The sequence below is a fragment of the Homalodisca vitripennis genome, chromosome 4 (genome assembly GCF_021130785.1).
Source record: "Homalodisca vitripennis isolate AUS2020 chromosome 4, UT_GWSS_2.1, whole genome shotgun sequence".
NCBI lineage: Eukaryota > Metazoa > Arthropoda > Insecta > Hemiptera > Cicadellidae > Homalodisca > Homalodisca vitripennis.
In genome coordinates, this window is record NC_060210.1 from 6,673,511 (window position 1) to 6,695,752 (window position 22,242).

The following is a 22,242-nucleotide window of genomic DNA, read 5'->3' on the forward strand; positions in this document are numbered from 1 at the left end:
TGAATCACCAACGAAACAAGAAAAGAGTCGAGCACGATCTGTATTATTTATATGAAACTCAATTAAATTCGTTTTGCTGTTGTTTACAGCAACTGTTGTGTTGTTTACAGAAAACAGTTCTGAAAAAAAAAACAACTTTTAAATGAGCAACCATCAATAAGTTATTATTTTACATAGACTATTATTATTGTGTTTGAAAGAGGACTAAATTGTGTGTTATGAAAATAGTGTGTGTGAAATTTGAATATGACCTCATTATCCAATACAGTGGCTAAAATACACGAAGAATGCAGAAACTATAATTGTTAATAGTTAATTCAACCAACAACTCTTTCTCCCACGATTTCAGTAAATTGTTAACATATGAAGGTTTTAGAAATCGTCGGTTTTTTAATGCTTTGTGTTAAAAAAGTCCTGAAGGATGGTCGTCACCAATAAATGTGCACAATTTAAAACGTTTCAACCCGTCAACATCCGTTTGTCGTAAAACAATTCGGAGAAATATATCAGAAACAGATGCCGCGGACCGATAATAAACATCGAGTATCAATAAAGTTAGCTTTCCTTCAAAGACATTTTCACGTGATTAAAGTAACGGCTCCCTGATTGGCCGATGGGACTGCGCGCGGGCCAATAGGCGTGGAGAGGAATGAAGCTCTCTGATTGGCCACCTCTCTAACAGAGTGGTCGTAGCTGTCACTTCAACAGCTGATCCATTTAGTGCTTGTTAGCCGGTCATCTGGTGCACCTAACCTAAAACTCGCGTGCGTTGCTAGACGCTGATTTACGCGATACCGTGTTATCGTTATTTTGGTGATCCAGTGATTAGGAATATTCACCAACTGACATTAAGTGATTTTTAGACAACGATTTCGATTTTTACTAGTACGTTTGTTTTTGGTGCCAAATAATTAAATAGCCTACATAAAGAAGTGCTCTTCCAGACAATTTGATGGACAAATTTGTGCTTTAGTGTAATTAAGAAACAGTCGCACTTGAAAAGTGAACGTTATGCAATTGCTGCAAGGATGATGTGACATTTCTCTATTTTCCATCGGCGATCATGTATAAAACTGAAGACTCTATGGACCACCGAGATCATGGAAGCCCTCAAAAGAGGCCAAATTTGTCTCTAACCCCATTCTCGATCTCGGACATCCTGAAGGGTAGGACAACAGCAACCATCAGAGCCCAGGAGGATCAAGCCCTGGACATGACAAGGAAGTCAGAAGGAATGCCTTACCAAGGTGGCTATTTATGATTAAAGTGTTTTATTATTTAAAGATAACCGCAGTTATATTAACAGTCCGGTCAATATAAGTTGTTATTAAAGATACTTTTCATAAAAATGCAGTTAGAATAATGTGTATTCCATAAGATTAGTGTTTAATATTAAATAATAAAAGTTCACCCGTCTCTGCACGCAATTTCATGGTGGGATATTAAGGTTTTTTAAATATCCTTTTTAAATGACATCTCAAACCTTTCTATGATAATTGATAGTCTAAGTTACTGGAAGAAATTCCAATCTCCTGATCCATTTTCGAATTGGTATTCATGTTTTAAGAGCAGTATTTTGAGGCACTAAATACGAAGAGTGAAACAGCTTTTATAGGTACTATGAAGTAAAAATAGAATTTCTCTGCAACATTCTATGATATAAAATGGCTCCAATGATTTTATCAACATTAGAAATACTTTAGGTCAATGTGCTATAATAATAAAATTGAAGTTCGTAGACTTTTTAGTGAAATTTGTAGATGTCAGATAACGGTGTATGGCACACTACAACTCATGGTATTTTGTTCACGCAACTACAGATTTCAGGAATAAGTGTTTTATAATGATCATTATTCTGGGATAAAATTATGTCTACATATTATTCTGATATACTAGCAATAATAAATCCAAATGTCGTCTAAATCAGTTTGTATTTTTCTGTTTGAGTATTAGTCTAAACATCTAAACACACAAACATACAAATATTCAAACATCCATACGCTGTTATTTACAAAACTCCCTCCGCATTTATAATATTAATATGATTTTACTCCAATAAATAGATTAAGATGTGCGCTGTATAGGTTTTTTGCATGTGTGATACAAAACCTACATCCTTTTGTAACGCATTTTTATTGTTATACTATATTCGCATTTATAGATCAAGGAGAAACGTATCATGAAAATAACTACGGTACATTTAATTTATCTATGACTCTGTTTGGCAAAATATTCGCATACTGTAATTGGTAATAGATTTATGGAAAATTGCAATTCAACAACTGCTCAAAACATATATTTTCAATGTTTGAATTTCGAAAACAAAATTTGTTGTAGTATCTGATCTGGATCTTGAAGAAATTGTTTTAGAGCAGGCAGTACATTGACGAAAGTAACAAATACACGAAGATCTTGCAGCTAAAATTTGTTCCTCTCATTTCAAATGTCCACGTTTATACATTATTAGTCAGACGAATTAGTCATGCTATTGAACAAAATTGGCTACGTTGACAAAAGATGCGATATGTTGAAAAAATCATTTGACGAGAAAAAACGTATTCAGATTTGTGTTAAAAAAGAATATTCACCGTGTATATTCACTTTAAGTTACCTAACGTCACTATTTAACTATAGGAAATTATATCATCACTCCAGTAACAATAATCTTAATTCCATGCTTTTGGTGAAAGCAATTTAGTTATACAATTTTACATCTTTTCAAGTATATCGGGTTTGATTAGTTTAAAGTTTATAGGTTATACTTATTTAAAAAATGAAAAAATTGGTTGGTCAAAGAACTTAAAACTGTAAATTTGCCAATTATTTGGCCAATGGTCAATTTCTTTAGAAAACATAATTTTATAAATAACATTCCAACTTAACGACTATCGGATAAAATGAGCAAAAAAACTAATAACTTTAAAAATTGCAAATTTTAATTTCTTATAGTTTTTCATTGTACGAGTACTAGAATGTGAACTGGAAGACAATTTTAGAATTTGGTTAGTTAAAATTAATCGCTTTGTATAATTAGTCTATTTATTAATGTAGGAGAAATGACTACTATACGCTAATTAGCCTATATGAATGTTTTGGATCCAAATAATTCATTGTATTGTCATCCGTTTTATAGAATTTGTTAGAACATGTTTTTTTTTACACTTTATAAAAAGTATGAAAAAGAAAATTATATGTTCAGTATAAACTTAAATTAAATAATTAATTTTGCCCCTTTTATCCAAAAATATGAACAGTTGGCGTCTAAATTCTTATTAGTTATCTCCACTTCTTTATCAATTTCGTATTAGTTTTATCCTATTTGTAATTAATAATTTTGTGCATATTTTTAGTTTAAAATTAATATAAAAGGGGTGCATGAAAGAAATTAGGCTTGCTTTCAAAAAAGATTTACCTTAGCATCAATGCTGTTTCTTTCAGAATAAAGAAGGTCGATATTAAACTTTTAGCACCATGCCTATCCTTGACGGACCAAAAAAGTAAAAAAGGAAATACAAACTAAGTTACCACATCATGTTTGCGCTAAACTTCAAATAAAAAATATCCCTTCCACCGCAGTTCAAAGAAATATAGATTTCATACTTGGCTCCAGTCTCAAAATACCGAATGGAAACGTATTTTTAGTTCTAAAGATTAATAATGTTAAGAACAAACATGAAGGGTACGGCATTCTATGTTGTACCTTATAAGTTTGCATGTGTATATAATAATTAATGATACTAAGCTACTACTAGCATAAAACCTATAAACAGTGGTTTAAAATGTCTTGGCTTGGTTAGTTTGTAACCAATGTTAGACAATAATTTTATAAATATATTTATTTGCCTAGCTTTAATGACATCATATATTTCAAAAACTTGAACAGTAATCATTTGGAATCCTTACGCGTTAGCAAAAAACTTGTATACACATTTTAGTTGTAAACTAACTGATAAGTCTAAAATATCAAAATGAAAATTCTCTGCAGTGAAAAATAACGGTAATGTAAGTTATTATTCCTTTTCAATTCCTATTCCTATCTTGAAAATACAATGAAAGAATTTTGTATGTGTATTATATTTGTAACGCTGCTGACAGGTCTAGGCTATATTTCGTGGAAAAGCTTCAGTAAAGTTTTAACGTGAATGCGAAAAGCCGCCTATATAATTTGACTGGCATCTCTTTTTAATGTTATGCATGACATAATTAGAAATTAAAGAAGTTACGGTGTTTTCAAGCCCATATTACGTTGCATTAACCCATACATACATACACATACGCATGTAATATACATATGTCCAGTAAAGGTGAAAAGGACAACACATGCGTAACAAAACTATAAGTTACGTTTTGTTTGAAACGATTTTTTTAAGAGAAAGAAGGAAAAAACGTGTAAATATTCACATAAAATATAAAAACACTGACACAATCTCACGTTAATTAACATTGATAATAACTTACATAGAATGTTTAAATAGTTTCATATTTTATATGGAAACCTATATTTAATGTAATATTTCAGTAGAGCAAAAAATAATTATTCTATTTCAAAATACAAAATATTAATTGTAATTAAATATGATTACCCATACCTTGTACCCCTAAGATATATAGTTTGTAGAACACTCTAATGTGCCACTTATAAATAATTAATTTTAAGCTCATTTGAATTTTTAGTTTGGTTAATACATTTTTAGGAAAAACAGTTATATGATTTCTTCCTTGAGCCGAAATAAGGTTAGATTTAACTATAAGACCTGTATCGCTGTTTTAATGTAATCTTGAGGACAAATTTCACACGGCAGTTTGTGAATAAAATTGCTGGATTTACATACACTGTTCTAAATTTCTGTTTCTGAGGACCCTAATTGGGGAAAATGTTAAATAATATTGGATAAAAATTAATAGTTTCGAGGGCGTAATAAACTTTGAGTAAAATGCATTCGCTAGATTTCTATGAAAGTCACTTAACCAAAATTAAATGTTTTATATTTGATCTGTAGAGGTGGTTATTCTGCATAATTGAAGAAAACAGAACTTACGGATAATACTCATAGAAATAATACTCATAGTTTGACAGTTATTTTTTGGGTAAGTATATATAATTGATATTAAAATATGATTATTTTTTCATCCATCTTAATTCGTTTCTATTCAATTCTTCTATGTATTTTTACAATTACATTTCAATTATAAATCTTAACCGAGTTAAGTTATAAGTGCTGAGGATATTTCCTTATTACCGTCTAATCATAAAATACAGGTATCACTTGATTACAACACTTACCCATTAAATGTTTAGTGGAATCCGGCAGCATAACAGAATTTCAAGAGAAAATATCCCACTTAGCTATTGTAAAACGATCGTAGTGCTTACTAACTTTTTAATGTTCCCTGAAGAAAAATAAGAAAGAAATTGTGTTTATAAGTGTTGCATAACATTGAAAAGTTGGAGATAGATTAGAAACAATACTTGTAAAATATTTTTGTAAAATGCATTACAGATTTTGTAAAACTTCATTTAGGCTAATTGAGTATTTTTAATTACAATCCTGAACAATAATGTAATTATAAAGCAGTCAAAATAAAATTTTAGCCGAATTGTAAGGACTAAAAACTAACAATTTATAAAAGTAAATACGTAGAAAAATATGGTTAACAATTTTTTATGACGGTTTTAAAATCCCACTAATATTATAAATGCGAAAGTTTGAATGTTTGGATATTTGGATGTTTTGAGGTTTGTCCTCGTATCACGCTGAAACTGCTATACGGATTGTGCTGAAATTTGGAACAGGTATACCTTTGGTCTGAATTAACATTTAGAGTGCTTTTTACCACACATAACACAATAATTTCACCAAATAAAGTCGAATTCAAATTGATTAGTTTGTTTACATTCGAATGTTATGATAAGAAAGAAACGTAGCCTAATAATAACGTTTCACAATTCAAATTAAACTGGCACTAAACAGCTGTTGACAGCTATAATTCGACAAACTTTCTGAAACATCTGTTTATATTGCTAATGTAAAATAAAAAGATAATGGCGGGCGACTAATTATGCCAAAACATCTGGGGTGAATTTAAACGACCAGAACAGACTCATATGACCGCAGCAACTTTTTAGTTGTACGATACACTTTCGTCATTGTGATAAAAAGGCTAACTCTTATTGTTACTGAAGCCATCGAATAACTTCAATAAATTATCATGGAATGTGGGAGGGGAAATGCTAATCTTATAAAAACTGTTTCACTTCACGACTTAAGGATCCCAAACCTCTGTTCTTTAAACTTAAATCTAAATTGGGTCAGGAGATTGGAATAGCTTTGAGTGACTATCGATTATCTCTAGACTGTTTATTATGTCATAGAAAAATATTACATAGATATATAGTCCAGTTTTTTCAACAGAAAATTGCGTGCGAAGCCGCGGGTAACTGCTAGTTTGTATATATTTCTCAACCTTCCGTAAAGTTCAGGGACATTTTCCTACTTTTGAGAATAGAAGAAATCCAGTCAAAAATTATAAATTGTAAACCATATTTTCCCACGCAAATACTTTTATAACTTAATAATTTTCGTCCTTACAATTAGTTTTAAATTGCATTTTCACTGCTCTATCATATTTTTCTCTTTACACTCATTTTTTCTGTTTATATTTTTCGACGATAGCTTAACCAATGAAATTGCTTTTGAATTTAAATTTTGTGGAAGTAATACAAATCTTTTTTTGTTAAAACTATCTCACTGACCATTCATACAACGCAAAAAATAAAAAAAAACTCTCTACAGTGATATCAAAATATGTAATATACCTCAGGCAGAGGTAGCTGTTCATACTTATGGGATAAGGTCCTTGATATATACAGATACAGCTAGGCAGAAGAGCAGTTAGCAATCTAACCTGGTATCAGGTCAATTTTTACGATCAGGCTCCCTCGTTTAAAGGTTTATACCAAATACCTTTCGGATATTAGGTATTATATATGTGACTGAAGATACTGTTTACTGGATATTCCTATTAATTTAATGTAGCTACACGATGACTATTATATTTATGTTGAAAGATAAACCTTATACAGGGCGTTAAAAATTCCCAAGGAATAAAATATAATTACAAGCAATCGTTAATTTCAGTAAGCACTGTCATTTCTTTAAAACAAATTCCATTCTTACAGTGACGAACAACCACAGGTTTGAAATTAGATGTTAATATAGTTTTGTTGACGAAAAAAGTATTGTGAGAAAAATTGAACATGTTCTTAAAACAAGAAGACGCACAATTCGATGTGGTTGTAATCTCTGCGTAAAGCTCCGAGAACCTAAGAATACAAGAGATATTAGAAATCCTGAGTCATACAGTTCTTTAATAGTATCACACAAATTAGTAACAAGGTCAGTTAAAAGACTGGTTTGGTCAGAAACAGAGGGCCCAAGAAGGTCGTAGAAGGGTTCAAAAGCAAAAGATGCTCTTGAAATAGACATGGTCCCCTGAGTTCACTGGTTTCAATAACATGTTATCAGAAATCTATAGATAGTGCAGAGATTGATTCTAAGATTGTGGGTAGCCAAACTTTGTAAATCCTAAATCTTTTTGCCGCCTTAGCCTTCATCAATGTCCGACTTTGACATTCAAAACCATCGAGGCGTAACGGGTGGCTATTAAAATATTCAGCTCAAAAGAAGAAAATAGGAATAGGCTCATGCAAAGCTGCATCCAAGCAAAGGTGATGTTGTTTCCACTGATACGCTCATATAAGATATTTACAAAGTATATCATTATGATATAAATCGAGTATTTTTATTTTGTTTAGAAATTTTAAATAACTTCATATAGTTATTAGTCGATCCGTGAACGGAATTGATCAACTGCTGACATATTTTATTCGCATATTAATATTCTATAACCTCCAATTCCAAAGCTGCTCTCTCTGGGTATGACAATATGATAATCGGCTGATCATAGCGTTACGAAAATCTTAGCTTACGGACTGGTTATCACACTAGTGCTGTAATACCAGTGAGATATAATATAGCTATATGCATATATATTTTAATATTTAATGACAATAACAGTATGATATCGATTTGTACTGGTCTTGCCTGTGTGAAATAATAAAATGATTGAAATATAGTGTATTTCAGAAATACATTTATATAAGTTAAATTAAAAATACAACTAAATTTGTTTTCTTTTTAAGGATTTAATTTAACTGTATACGTAGCCATAAAAGGTTCTAGTATTTTTTTCATCTTTATACAATGCCATTTGATAAAATTGCAGTATCCTCTGGTAATGGCTGATTTAGTAATGCATGTATATTTAGAAATCCTGAACTAACAATTAACCCTACCGGGATGTTATTGTAAAAGATTCTGACAAATTTTCAATTTTTTCAATGTTTTTTTAGCTAACGATTATTATTAATTAAATAACTCGGTATTAATGACATGCTATGCTAAAATATCGTTCTCAACATTGAAAATAATCAAGAACGTTTTAAGGAACAAAATGGGGAATGAGTGGTTGACTACACTTGCCTTACTTTCAGTCCACTACGGACAAATATCAGTCGTTAGTATAATTGGTATTTCGCATGTTCTGTTCAATAATTTTCGCAAAGAGAGAAAATTGGACGAAAATTTACTTAAAACAAATATGAGGTATTTATTATTTTCAAATTTTCAGAATCCCAAAAAGATATCAAATTTACCCAATTCCGATAGCATCATAAGTACTTTTACTGACATTAAAAACCACAGTATTAGACATTTGATCTAACAAAGCAAAATTGCTTTTTCTCAAATAGAAGTTTTCGTACAAATTTAGGTTTTATTAGGGATTTTAATACGTAACATAGCATTTTTATCGTTAATTAAATAACATTGCGTGATTTTAATATGTCCAAATAAATCTTAATTTTTTTATTGTTAGAACAAGTTTTACAATCCAAGAAGGTAACAATACCAAAATGCGCCTTTTTCAACACTATATTTTTAAAATCATGTGTTCAATTTTTGTGGTTTTAAATAAGGTACCTACACATCCGACTTCCTTTAATGATAAAATATGTTGCGTTCTTGAACAAATATAAAAAGCAATTTTTTATTAAATCCTCAAAATTTAATTTTCACTTTGTACAAGTCTAATTGTGTCCGGTAAACCAGACTAAATACACACCAGATCTCGAGTCATCGTGGGAGCATTTGCGTTCGCCCCACGGGGACAACCTCTTCGCTTGGAGAGCGATCTCAGACCGAGGTTTATTTACAGGTTGGCTGCCGTGAGTACCAATCTGATGTCATTTAACAATCATATGTCATTTTGGCTTGTAAATGTTTTAGCCAGGGAAATTTTAGTAGAAGCGGTAAAGGTGAGTAATATGGTTACAAAAGTGACAATTTGTTGACATTAATTGGTAGAGTACGATAAGCGGGCCCGGTTTTTTATTGATATTATCAAACGATATTCATTGACTATACTCATTGATATAATCAATAGTAGTTAATTCGAACAATAACTAAGTCATCTAAACCAACTATACACAGATTTTCATATTCTAAACACAATTTGTTCTATAAGTAACTTCTTTTATATAAAAAAGATGGTTAAATTAAAACAATTATACAAAATAACACTAAAAGATTATTTACCGTATCATTATTGGTTTCAAGATGTTTGTAAATTATTTATTATTTACATGGAATTTTTCCTATCACCTGTCTTAAAATTTCGTTTGATTAATGGTTATGGTTTTTATTATTTATGACATAATTGTTTAATTATATTAGTTTGAAACATGAGACTATGATTTAGTATTTTATATACGTTTTAGTTCTGTTACTCAATTCATAAAACATCGATGATTGTAATAAGTGATATAAAAACCGGGTCCGCTTATCGTACTCTGCCCTAATGATTATTTCGTAATAACTGATTTCCGCTGATCCGGATTTTGTTGTGAGTGAACATGGACAGTTTATTGATAGCGAGGAATATTGAATTTAATCAACAAGGTCCATGTACTTCCACAAAGCATAAGATATTTTCAAGTACACCCAAGAAATATATTATTGCACAAGAAACGAATGCTATATTTTCATAAATAACAAAGCACTTGCTGTACTTTGGATTTTCAAAACACATCAGCCAATCATGAAAGCCTATAGACTGAAATTTTTATCTTTATCCCTATAATCCAAATATTACTGATGATATGCATTGTTATATAAAATGAAACAATGCCCGAAACCTATGTATCAGAGCGTAACAATACGGTACTTATACATAGTTAATTATTTCGAATTATATATGAACTATAATTGACTTTATAGCAATTCTATTTAATTCCACTAAAATTGTAAAAATTAGTAATATAAATGGAAAGAGCCTAGCCTTTGTGCGTGGGCTCCGGTCGTAAGATTATTGAAACTCAATATTTATAATGGAAACAAATGTTATATTTATAAATAAAAAAATGGTTGGTTGTTTTGTATTTTTAGAGATTTAATAAAAAAAGTTATAGAATTTATTTTTAACCGGACTAGATGGCAATAACAACGGTGCCACTAAAGCTAACAATAAGTCACATTGATAATTATATAGGCTACAAGAGGATATAAATCTAGTTTTGTTAGCCGTAGTTCCTTGCAAGTACTGACCTTGGCGATCAGAGTGAAGGACAGACCAAACAACAATAAAATGTGAGGAGCGCTTAGTAGTTCAGCAATATCAATGAACAATAATTTCATAAACTTCTTCGCCATCTAACGATAGTAACCATCCTTCACGTGTTGTTAAACCAGTTAAGACTAGATCATTGAAACGCATCAGCGAAGTTCTGTTTTTAATTTTTTTTAATTTTATTTAGGACTGTAGTACCAACTTGTAGCGAGTATCGTATGTAATGCGTATGAAATGTCATTAATGTATGTGTTCGCCTATTGATTCTTTAGCTATTTTTGGATGAAAAGTGTTGTCTTTACTAGTAACAGAAACAATTCAATATGCCCAACAATGTTTAAAAATAGGCTTTAGTATTTATTCCCGATTGCTTTATAGGCATGTTAATCATTAAAGGTGTGCAACAGTATCCTATTTTCTTTCGCCAGGATGACATGTATGCCTGCCGCATTCCTGAAATAATGTCAAGAAATATTTTTTTAGCTTTTTGCGAGGAGTTTTCACTCGGACAATGAAACAGTGCAGTAAAGCTTAGTGAAATATCTCATTTGATCACAATTTTGATTGAGAAATTTAAAATGTGTCTTTCATTGAAAGATGAGATTTGTATTGATGAATCTGTAGTCGCTTTTTAAGGCGGGTAATATTCCGTTAATATTTGAAAATCAAACGCCACAGAAGATATGGTGTGAAAATGTTCAGACTTAGCTAAAGCAGTTATATAACTAATGAGGCCTTACCTAAAGTTTGACAAAGGTTTACAGAATTGTTTGGAAAAGGAACATTGGAACACCAATCAGGCACCGATCTGACCATCTCACCTCACTTTGAATGTCAAATTGTTGACAACAGAAGTTTTTGCCTTTGTTTGATCTTTTTAGAATCTATCTCTACATGAGGCTTTTACACGTTTTTAATTTTAGAATGTCTAGACATAAGTGTGGGCTAAGGCGGGCAAACGGTTCTGCGGTCTTAAAACTTAAGGGCCGCAAAGCATGGGCTCATCAGAACTCTGAGCGTTTCTTTTCTGCATCGCCTGAGCTCCTGTAGATTTGTAGTGGCTCCTAAATTTGATAAAACTAATAACTGTCCTCTAACCAAGAGTATCATTTTGTTTTATTTTGTTTTGTTTTGTTTTTTTAATACATTTTAAACTTTAAATTATACCCGATTAAAAGTTGATCTAAGTACGATCTAAAAACTCCATAAATTACTTTAGAACTTTTCAGAAAGGTAAAGTAGCTATACTTACTGAAAGATGCTTCTGGAACACCCTGACGTTACGTAAATGTGAGTAAGCCTATCAGTGTCACGAATCACTGGAGGCGGATTGGTAGGGGGAGAAGGTTATACAGTCTTTATAACCTTTCGGATCACGATCCAAGCAATACCCTAACTGTAGTTATCTGCAAGTGAAATGTTGATGGGCATGTTAAGTCAGCATTTGGAAGCTGATGAACGAATTACCTGGTAACTTTATACCTCCTGCTGAAGGTCACTTGGATATCTTGTGTTACCCTTTTCGTGATATTCTCAATAAGCCAAGACGCAGAGTTATCAAGAACTTCGTCCTCTGAAAGGGCCAAATCCCGTGCCAAGTGATTCCGCTCGCCGATTCTTTATCGATTGCGATCGGTACTTTTGTAGTTTTGCAATATGTAACTCCCCAAAATCAAGAATTTCACTCAACAATCTGTGGGCTTCTTCAATGTTGAAAACTATTTCTTCATCACAGTCCAAACAGGTCCATATACAGCCGTATTAAATAAGTCACATATAGCATCATGATGTTAAACCGCCACCACCATCATCAGTGGCAATTCTGTATCGTTAAAGAAGCATATGTGGACATGAAAACCCTTTCGTCATCTTTTGGCTTGGTCTTATCAACATTTTGTCTTTCCTTTTTTCGAACATAGACTTTTGTTTTAGCCCGCAAACACTGGAAGTTCGCTGGTGTAACAACAACTTGAAAGGTGACAACAAGGTGAAAGAGAAACGAATTCCTTTCAAATCAGTACGCTTTGCGATGCTCTGGAACACCCAACACCTTTGTTTTTAACTATCACCCAGAGATACTTTCGTTTAAATAAAGAAGCCAGAATGTGCCCTTTTTCTAATTGAATAGATTCTGTTAAGTGATCAGTTAAGATTGAAAGTAATTCAAAGATTTCTACGACGCGTATGAAACTGGAAGACGTTCGTCTCCAGATAGGAATGGGTATTTTGAAGGTAATGAGGCATTCTTTAGAGTAAACCAGGAAGAGAGAGGAGGTAGAGTTTTTTCCCGTAACCATATCATAGAACCTCAAGTACTACCTTGTATTCCATCCATGTCAAAAGATTCTCATAAAATCCCCTTTGAGTCTATCGTAAAATTAGGCCTAAAGGGTGGATTCAGTTTACGCAAAAAGACAAAATCTATATTTTATTTAATTTCCTAATCACTCCTATTCAAAAGTGACTGCAAATAATAATTATGTAGGGATGTTGAAGAATGAACCCAATCTTAATAATGTAATCCAATTTTGTGTTTCTATTCTTGCTCAAGGTGTTTTTTCTCATGGGTATCGATATATACATGAATTCAAATAGTACACATCCATGGATGGTCTACACTATAAAAAAGTTGTAAAATAAATGTAAGAAATAAGAATTACCAAATAGCTTTTCATGGCGATTATGTAAATGATTAGTAATTACTGCAATTTCAAAGTGTTTACTTCTTTAACAACCGTTACACTTAAACATGTATAAGCCTTTAAGAACTACTATTTTAATACTGCATTATGAAATAAAAAAACCTTCAAATAACAAATTTATTTAATTTTGTTGTTTCGAACATTCTGTTAGTTACTGCAATCACATATCGGTCAACAGATGAGCTGTTTGATTTCAATCGATAGATATTTCAATTCCAAAACCTGGAGAACAGTATGTTATAAACCAGTATGCCGCTCCACCACCCGTACCAGGCTTCTCTTACCGGCATTACTTAGCCGTATGGATGGATGGATCATCATCCCCAACCATTAGCGGAAACGGTACAAGGCGCCAACTAATGGATTGAACGCAACTTCCGGTGTATTACCCAAACTGTCCCTCAAGTTGACAACAATCAATACAAGTGTTTGATCGTTCGCTTGGGTGATACGGTATGGTGTACAGAACTGTAACGCGTAAAATCTTTTGCTATTTTGAAAATTAAAATATTAGTATCTTTGTTTACTGTGAAGATACAACATTTATCTGAAAGTACATCATGATCTTGATTTAAATTTTGTTTTATAAAAGATACTATTGTTTAAACCTAGCAGAATTCTGTACGAGTTTTGACGACACATAAATCCAAAAAAGAAGAATAATCAAAATTCGTGAAATTACTTTTCATGGCTTTTATTATGGAGGGAACCCAAAAATAAAATTTACGTATGTTGGGTTAAGCTTATATTTACATTCCTCTTAGAGCAGCGTCTGGATATAACGCTGTTCTGTCTTTGACTCCTGAAATCTGGAATCAAGTTCGTCTGAAGAGATCCTAATACCCATCGGCGACGAAGAAGGTCAAAATGAACTCGTTACGTCTTTTGTCATCAGAGACACCTGGACGACATGATGTAGTGTAACATAGACATTCTCATTGTCTCCTCAGGTACACAATTGAGTGCACTACGATGTGATAGACACGATCTCTAAGCAGGGTAGAACAACTGAGTTCTATCCACACAAAGTAGTTATGGCGGGAAGAGTTAATTCCATATGAATGTTGAATTTAACTCCAGTGTACCTTCATTTTGTTGCAGCGTCTGGTATCTGACACTCTCTGATCATAATGACTCCGGATTGCAGGAGTCAAGTCTGAGACAGTGTCAGATACTAGACGCTGCAATAAAAGGAAGGTGAACTGGAGCTAAATTCAACATTCATATGGATTCAGCTCTTCCTGCCATAACTAAGTTATTTATACGATTAATAATCCTCACTTAATTAAAAAAAAACTCAAAGTTAGTCATTAACTTTGACACGCAGTATGTGTTATATATAAAGCATATAGTTCAAGCTGTAATTCACAGATTCTTAAAAGTGATTCCTGAAAGTGATTCCCTTATTCCTGGGTGATAATATTAATTTCTGATTTCTTTGGATGGTTACAATTATTCAGTAAACGGAAGTGGAACGAGTTGAGAAATAATTACCTAAAAATGTCCATAATAAAATCTTCAAAGTGTAATTTTTTAAATGAAAGAAACAATGTGTCTAAAAATGTGTTGACATTTCCAACCATATCCAAAAGAAAGTTATGATTCTTGTTTTATATAGATTTTACCAATGTTGTTTTGATATGAAATATACATGGCTCACATTTTAGGTGTGGTTTGTGCAAACGGAGTTTCCCGTGGATTTCATGTTGAATCATTAGAGTGATGGTAGAACTTTATTGAGGCTGTGCCCTCAATATACGAATAGAAGAAAATATAGAGTAATGTTGAGGATATTTATAAACTGTACTCAGGATCAACAACCTGGACAAGAGAGCACACCAATTAATGGTCCAGTTTATCCGACTAATGGCTCGAACCAGCGACTTCCGGCTCGATGTTCCTCTGATTGTCACATGTCAGCTGACAATAGTTTGTTCAGATGGCCGAGACGTCTGTCTGTCTGTCTGTCTGCTGTGTTGATAGCCACGGTTCGTTCCCGTTTGTTTTCGCGTCCGGCTAAGTGAAACGGGAAAACAAACACACGTCCAGATGTTGATGTCTAGAAAGGCTTAATTGGCTTAAGAGCTTGCGGACTTTAATTGCTTTGTTGTGAACTCTGAAATTGCCCCATAAAATTAAAGTTATTTCAGGTGTGGACGTTCCACGCCAAAGTTGAGTTTGTGTAAAAATCAGTTAGATTTAAGTTCTCACTTTAAAAATACCGATACTACGAAGGAACCTACATCAATGATAACTCTGCAATCTTATTGTTTTTTCTTATCTTGGTTGTAATAAAATAATATAATTGTCATTTTAATCTATATTTTCAAACATTTTTAAACCGTGCACAGAACTTAATAAATTCACACAAAATCGAAACTATTAATATTTACATCAAACTTATATTCGTTGATGCATAATTTTTATTATTTTCACAATCTTATGCACCAATTGTGGCTTTAAAACTTAACGAGAACAATATGTTTACAATAGGCCTGTCATCTGAGATAGTTTGCTATCTTAAAATTTAAGAATGTATCTCGTAGAATAACTAGTGACGAAAGTGAAAAATCAATGTTGTCTGAAAATGCTGACTTATCCATTCGAGCTTTTCCGAATAATTTAAGTAGTTTCAAACTAAAACGCAAGAAGCACTATACCTTCTTCATAAATATTTATCCGTTATGTATCAGAAATTGACTGTATATCTTTGCAAATTTTTATAGTTACGGCTTGTCGCTTAAAGGAGTCCTCCTCCTTCATCAAAGAAACCCCTTTAGTTACCGAATATCGCTAGCGGATGACAGGGGTGGGAGAGTCCAGACGCATCGTCAATTTTATATAAATTCCCGTTAACTTTAAGTTGTCAATAAATTGTCTGTTAAAATAAATAATAGTTTTCCTTTAATTATCTCTATATTGTCATTCTAAATGACGATTATAGACTATTAATTTTATTCCAACTTTGCATATGTAGTTGTATTTTCCAGCTAATTTCAAAGAGATATTAATGTGGTTGAATGGCGTGCGAGGATCTGTTCACAGTCTCATTATTCTATTTCAGTCTGTAAGTTATGTAGGAATAATAACAATGTTTGTATTCATGTTGAAGGAGAGGATGTTCTCCATCGTGCAGTACTACGGGAGACGTCCCCGGGGTTGATCTACTTGAGGCCGTCCTTCGCGGCCAAACCACTGTCTGGGGAGTCCTGCCGCAAGAAGCGCTCCAGAGCTGCATTCTCCCACTCCCAGGTGTACGAGCTGGAGCGTAGGTTAGTCATTCCACACTCTCTGGATACAACCCTGTTCATATAACACATTACAAGATTTGCCTGACTGGGTCGTCTATAGCGTTATAACTTTATATCCTTCTAGAATGTTACAAAATCTGCCTAACTCAGAAGTTTATGTCGTTATTATATTGCATCCCTCAAGACAATAAATTACATAAAAGGTCAAGTGACTGAGAAGTCCATTGAGTCATACCCTTGCTTCAATCAAGATTTATTACTTAATCTGCATGACTGAGCAGTATATGATGTTACTATACTGCATCTCTTAAAGTCGATCACATAAAAGGTCAAGTGACTGAAAAGTCCATTCTGTCATGATTCCACCTTTGCATCAGTCAAGGTTCATTACTTTATCTCCCTGACTGAGAAGTATGTGACGTATAACACTGCATCCCTCAAGTACTATACAGAATCTGCCTGACTGAGCAGTCTATGGCGTTATAACCTTGTGTCCTGAAGGATCACAACAAAATATGCATGTATGAGGGGTTTATGGCGTTACAACATTACATCCTTGAAGGATCGTATATTTAAGTGTAAGGATTAAGTGCTCTTGTCGATTTGCATAATTTATTCAGTCCTTTGCTATAGTGAACAAAGAAGTTATCGCTAGACTACCGAGTTTAGAAACAGTGGTTGAGCATGCTTAACCCAGATCATTCATGATAAATTTTACTTCAAAGCAGTCCATTATTTTAATATTTTGCTCTGTTTCTAAAACCATAGGATTACCACTTTTATTGCAGGTTCAACCAGCAGCGGTATTTGTCTGGACCGGAACGCGCTGATCTAGCCCACGCTCTCAGACTCACGGAAACCCAGGTCAAGATCTGGTTCCAGAACCGTCGCTACAAGACCAAGCGAAGGCAGCTGCTGGCTGACAGCCCTGGCAAGAGGGTGGCAGTCAAGGTTCTGGTACGCGATGATCGCCCAGTGTCAGCCCTCAGGTAATTCAGAGAAATATACACTCGTTAATAAGCCACATAATAGAGGAGTTAGGGATCGATGATCATTCAGTTTTTCCATCGATTTTAGGGGATTGTATGAGATTTTACATTCCTTTATTCTTACAATACCATTCGATTTGTTGATTGAATTGAGTAATGGAATTTCATGTGATTTCATTTGACCCTCGAAGGGGTAAAATATTTATTGAGTTAGTTTTGACTTTGACTAAATGTCTTGGAATTTCACTGGACGGGGTTGTGTTGGAATTCGATTTGCCATTCAGTGAATTTCACAGGATTTAAATTGATTTAACATTTCAGGGGATTAAATAATTTAGAATGTGTTTGGGGATTTGGGGGAGTACAGATTTGATTAAGTTTTAGTTTGATTTGCAAGTCTAAGGATTTCAGGGGTACTTGAATTTAACGTAGAAGTTGTTAAATATCAGTGCCGACAAAAGATAATAATATGATGATTAGTTCTGTACTTCAGTTATCAATGATTGCTTTAGTGACTTGAATAATGTTGCAATAAGTGACATGATCGATTTTGAGTTTGGAAATGTATGTTTATGTTGAATTCAGGAAAGACATCTTTAGGAGCTGTAATGGATTTAGCATACAAAATATTTTCCAAACTGAAAATCAATCGTACCAACTTAAAAGACCAGAATGAGTTTAAGAATTTAAGTAGTTAATGATAAATGTTGTACTCAATTAGCGTAGTTTTTAAAGGGTTAGTTACATGAATTAAACTTTCCATATCCCATCATAACTTAATATTGTCTTCTGTTCCCCAGAACTGGAACCATGTTCCCTGGAGCGCAAACTCTTCAGATCCCGTTCCCGGCGTACTACTACTATCCCTTTCTGGGAGCAGCTCCTGCTCCAGGAGATGGCGACGCCGACGATGAAGACAGCGACTGCCCCCTCAACGTCGTCGACGACATCCCTTCCACCTCCAGTCACAGCCACAGTCACCTGGACTAGAGAAGTCCTGAACTTAGAATCCACTGATTCACTTTTTTGTCTGTTAAACTTACGCACATGTGCTGGCACTTCTACGCAACAGTACTGGAGATCAATGTATTTGGTGCGATTCAGAGCACAAAATAACTCAACTGCAATAATAACAAACCTTTAAAAGTTGAAGATAGTTTAATTTTAGTCTTTATAAATTTTTTATAGATATTTTTTCTGTTTTAGGGACTTATTGAAATCGTTATTTTGTCCAATCGTAAGTGCAACCATTCTTCACATAAAAGTCCTAGAGACTTAAAACTTGATTCATAGATTCCACTCGGTCCAAAGAAGAACCCAATTGACTTTCGTATCAAAATGTCAAAGGCATGTCCGCCAGTGAAATACTTTTTTTATACTGTGACGACTCTCCCCTTGTTCACTTTGTAAAGATCCTCGCACAGCCAATGACCCACGAGAACGGGTAGAATAAGGCTTAAAGCTTCTCCTTCAAAAATAAAATTATAATAAATGGTTGTAGAGGCTTGAGACTTGGTTTGTATGTCCTCTTAGTCCAAAAAGGAACTCTATTGATTTCGAGTTTAAAGATCACATGAAAGGCCATCTGTATGTCTGTCCGTCTGTGCGATACTCTTGATAGAAAGGTTCCAGAGACTTGAAACTTGGTATGTAGGTTCCTCTAGATCCAAAAAGGAACCCTATTTATTTTGAGTCTAAAGGTTACATGAAAGTCCATCTGTTTGTCTGAAAGTCTTTGCGATACTCTTGATAGAAAGGTTCCAGAGACTTAAAACTTGGTATGTAGGTTCCTCTAGATCCAAAAAGGAACCCTATTTATTTTGAGTCTAAAGGTTACATGAAAGTCCATCTGTTTATCTGAACGTCTTTGCGATACTCTTGATAGAAAGGTTCTAGAGACTTAAAACTTGGTATGTAGGTTCCTCTAGATCCAAAAAGGAACCCTATTTATTTTGAGTCTAAAGTTTACATGAAAGTCCATCTGTTTATCTGAACGTCTTTGCGATACTCTTGATAGAAAGGTTCTAGAGACTTAAAACTTGGTATGTAGGTTCCTCTAGATCCAAAAAGGAACCCTATTTATTTTGAGTCTAAAGTTTACATGAAAGTCCATCTGTTTATCTGAACGTCTTTGCGATACTCTTGATAGAAAGGTTCTAGAGACTTAAAACTTGGTATGTAGGTTCCTCTAGATCCAAAAAGGAACCCTATTTATTTTGAGTCTAAAGGTTACATGAAAGTCCATCTGTTTATCTGAACGTCTTTGCGATACTCTTGATAGAAAGGTTCTAGGGACTTGAAAGTTGGTATATAGGTTCCTTTTGGTCCAGAAAGGAACCATATTGATTTTAAATTTAAAAATTAAAGAAAATTCCATCTGTCTGTCTGTATGTCTGAGCGATACTCCTGATAGAAAGGTTGTACAGACTTGGAACTTGGTATATAGGTTCCTTTTGGTCCAGAAAGGAACCTTATTTTATTTGAGTATAATGGTCAATTGATCAATTGGTATACAGGTTTCCCTTGGTTAATGGAAAAACTCTATTAATTTTAGGGTAAAAACGAAGAAGGGGAGTCCACACTGTCCGTATGTGCTCTAACTTTGTTACGTTATGTTGGGTCCTTCGATACTCTGTTGCAGTGGTATATTTAACAACTGAAAATGTTTAAAATTTTAGAGATAACAGTGTTGTCCTGTGCCACATTTTAACAGTTTTTGCCTTTTCAAATTACCAACGGTATAACTCAGTAAAAGAAACGAGTTAATAGTTGATAGCAAACTTAATTAAGCATCCTTAAATTATAATTACTGTATATTTTAGTAGCAGTATGTTTGGTGTATCACAGACACATGTACAAAATAGACTGTAAACTTTCAACCATTGTCATAAGGGAAACTGCCTATTATCTAGTCATAATTAATGTTAATACAAATCAATAATACAGCAAGCACTAAATGTTTTAAGTGGAATTACAACTCGTGTAAGAAATGAAAATAAATTGTTGTTTTATAGATTTTGTGTTTATTTTCAATGCCTTGAATGTGTTATTTGAGCCAATTTAAGAATTCTAATTAATCTAATGTTCTTTGTTTTTCTCATTTGTAGTTGTCTGACAGTGAAAATAGCAGAATAAAGATCATATGTGTTGATCCGTCGTATAAAAATAGCTTCATTATAAAAGAACTAACAATCTTTAAGTGTTAGTAATTTGTTTATGGGCTTTTCTACAGAATATCAGTGTATTTAAGGTGTTTCAAAAACATCTGATTATAAGAGAGTCTGATTATAAATTGAATCTGAAGTAAAATATGATCAATGTTATTGGATTCACCAGACTGTTTTTCTTTGTATCATTAAAAATTCCAAAAGACAATTCGGTTTCACTTGCACTGTTACAAATTCACCATAAATTATTATTCATTATAAGTTAAGTTAAAGTTAAGAATCTGTTTAAAATTTAGAATAGTTCAAAACCAACATAGAATACTCCACCAATTTTAAGAACCGTACAAAATAGTCGAAATACAAAAATTAAAAAATTAGTTTTTATAGTTCTGATGGAATCTTTCTGAGAAAAGAGACTTTGTTGCTCCTGAATAGTCTGAACCAGGGCCGTATACAGCTTTGGCGGGCCGGAAAAGTTATTCGTGGATCGTAGGATTCAATATATGTTGCTGAAATCAAGTGTGAACAATCTTACTGGTCAGACTATTTTAAGATTTGTTTTGTTAATTAATTTAGATAACTCTAAAAATGTATAATATTGAATGTTAGATATTCATGATTATGAGAAACATCTTTAAATGGCGTGCTTTTTAAATTTATTTTTATTCTCAGTTGAGGATAATTCGCCTTTGTAGCGACATTCCAGTTATGATTCATCGGGTCAGACCAATTGCCAGTGTTAAGTTATTTGTTGTTTGATCGCAGGAACTATTATTGACTGTTCCGCTTTAATGCATGATGTAAATAAACACGACCGAGATTTCTAAATCAAAAGTAAGATTATTATTTTAAAAGTAATAGTGACAGTTTTTTCGAAATTGTAATGAACGATATTACAAATTTAGCCTATAATGGCGTTAACGTAATTAGATTGAGTTACATCGTCTGTCGACACTGTCCGTTTAAAAGGACATATGGAAGGGCCCGGTTCGGGCTCCCTAAGGCACGGGCCCCGGTACAATTGTCCGAAACCCAGTCTGACTACGGGCCTGGCCAGAACCAACAATGTATAATTAGAAATACCAAAAGTAATTTGTCATTGAATATAGACAAGCAAGATAAGACAAATTCGAAATTTATTTTGTTTATCGTTGTTTATTGTGTATGTTTTATTGATATTGTTTAGCTGTTTCACTAGTCCTGCAGTAAGCTGCAAGGTTTTAAACTAAAGATTATAAAATTTATAAAGCTAAAATTACTTTAATTAGCATTTTGGAAATATATCCAAAACACGATTAAAACTTATTTGGTAATAATACACATACAACAATTAATAAAAGCGTGAACTAATAATGCATTGGTACGTACGCCCCAAACATTCAATACATTTTCAAATGAGCAATCTATTTTAAAGCCCTTTGAATAATACCGCATTAATAATTAACAT

General features: G+C 33.1%; 1 protein-coding gene across 1 annotated transcript; it reads left to right on the forward strand.

The window, feature by feature from the left end:
* The first annotated feature begins 1,063 nt into the window (after window positions 1-1,063).
* On the forward strand, window positions 1,064-20,598 carry LOC124358860 (homeobox protein zampogna-like). The gene is made up of 4 exons (XM_046811093.1): window positions 1,064-1,247; window positions 16,501-16,660; window positions 17,428-17,628; window positions 18,429-20,598. Exons 1-4 carry the CDS (start codon window positions 1,064-1,066, stop codon window positions 18,616-18,618), a joined length of 735 nt encoding a protein of 244 aa, XP_046667049.1. The 3' UTR covers window positions 18,619-20,598.
* The last annotated feature ends 1,644 nt before the right edge of the window (window positions 20,599-22,242 follow it).

Bases quoted from the DNA above. Each gene is read 5' to 3' on its own strand.
- LOC124358860 (XM_046811093.1), top strand. From the start codon at position 1,064: ATGTATAAAACTGAAGACTCTATGGACCACCGAGATCATGGAAGCCCT. The intron at 1,248-16,500 runs GTGGCTATTTAT...TTCATGTTGAAG, and splicing joins AGAAGGAATGCCTTACCAAG to GAGAGGATGTTCTCCATCGT. The intron at 17,629-18,428 runs GTAATTCAGAGA...TCTGTTCCCCAG, and splicing joins CGCCCAGTGTCAGCCCTCAG to AACTGGAACCATGTTCCCTG.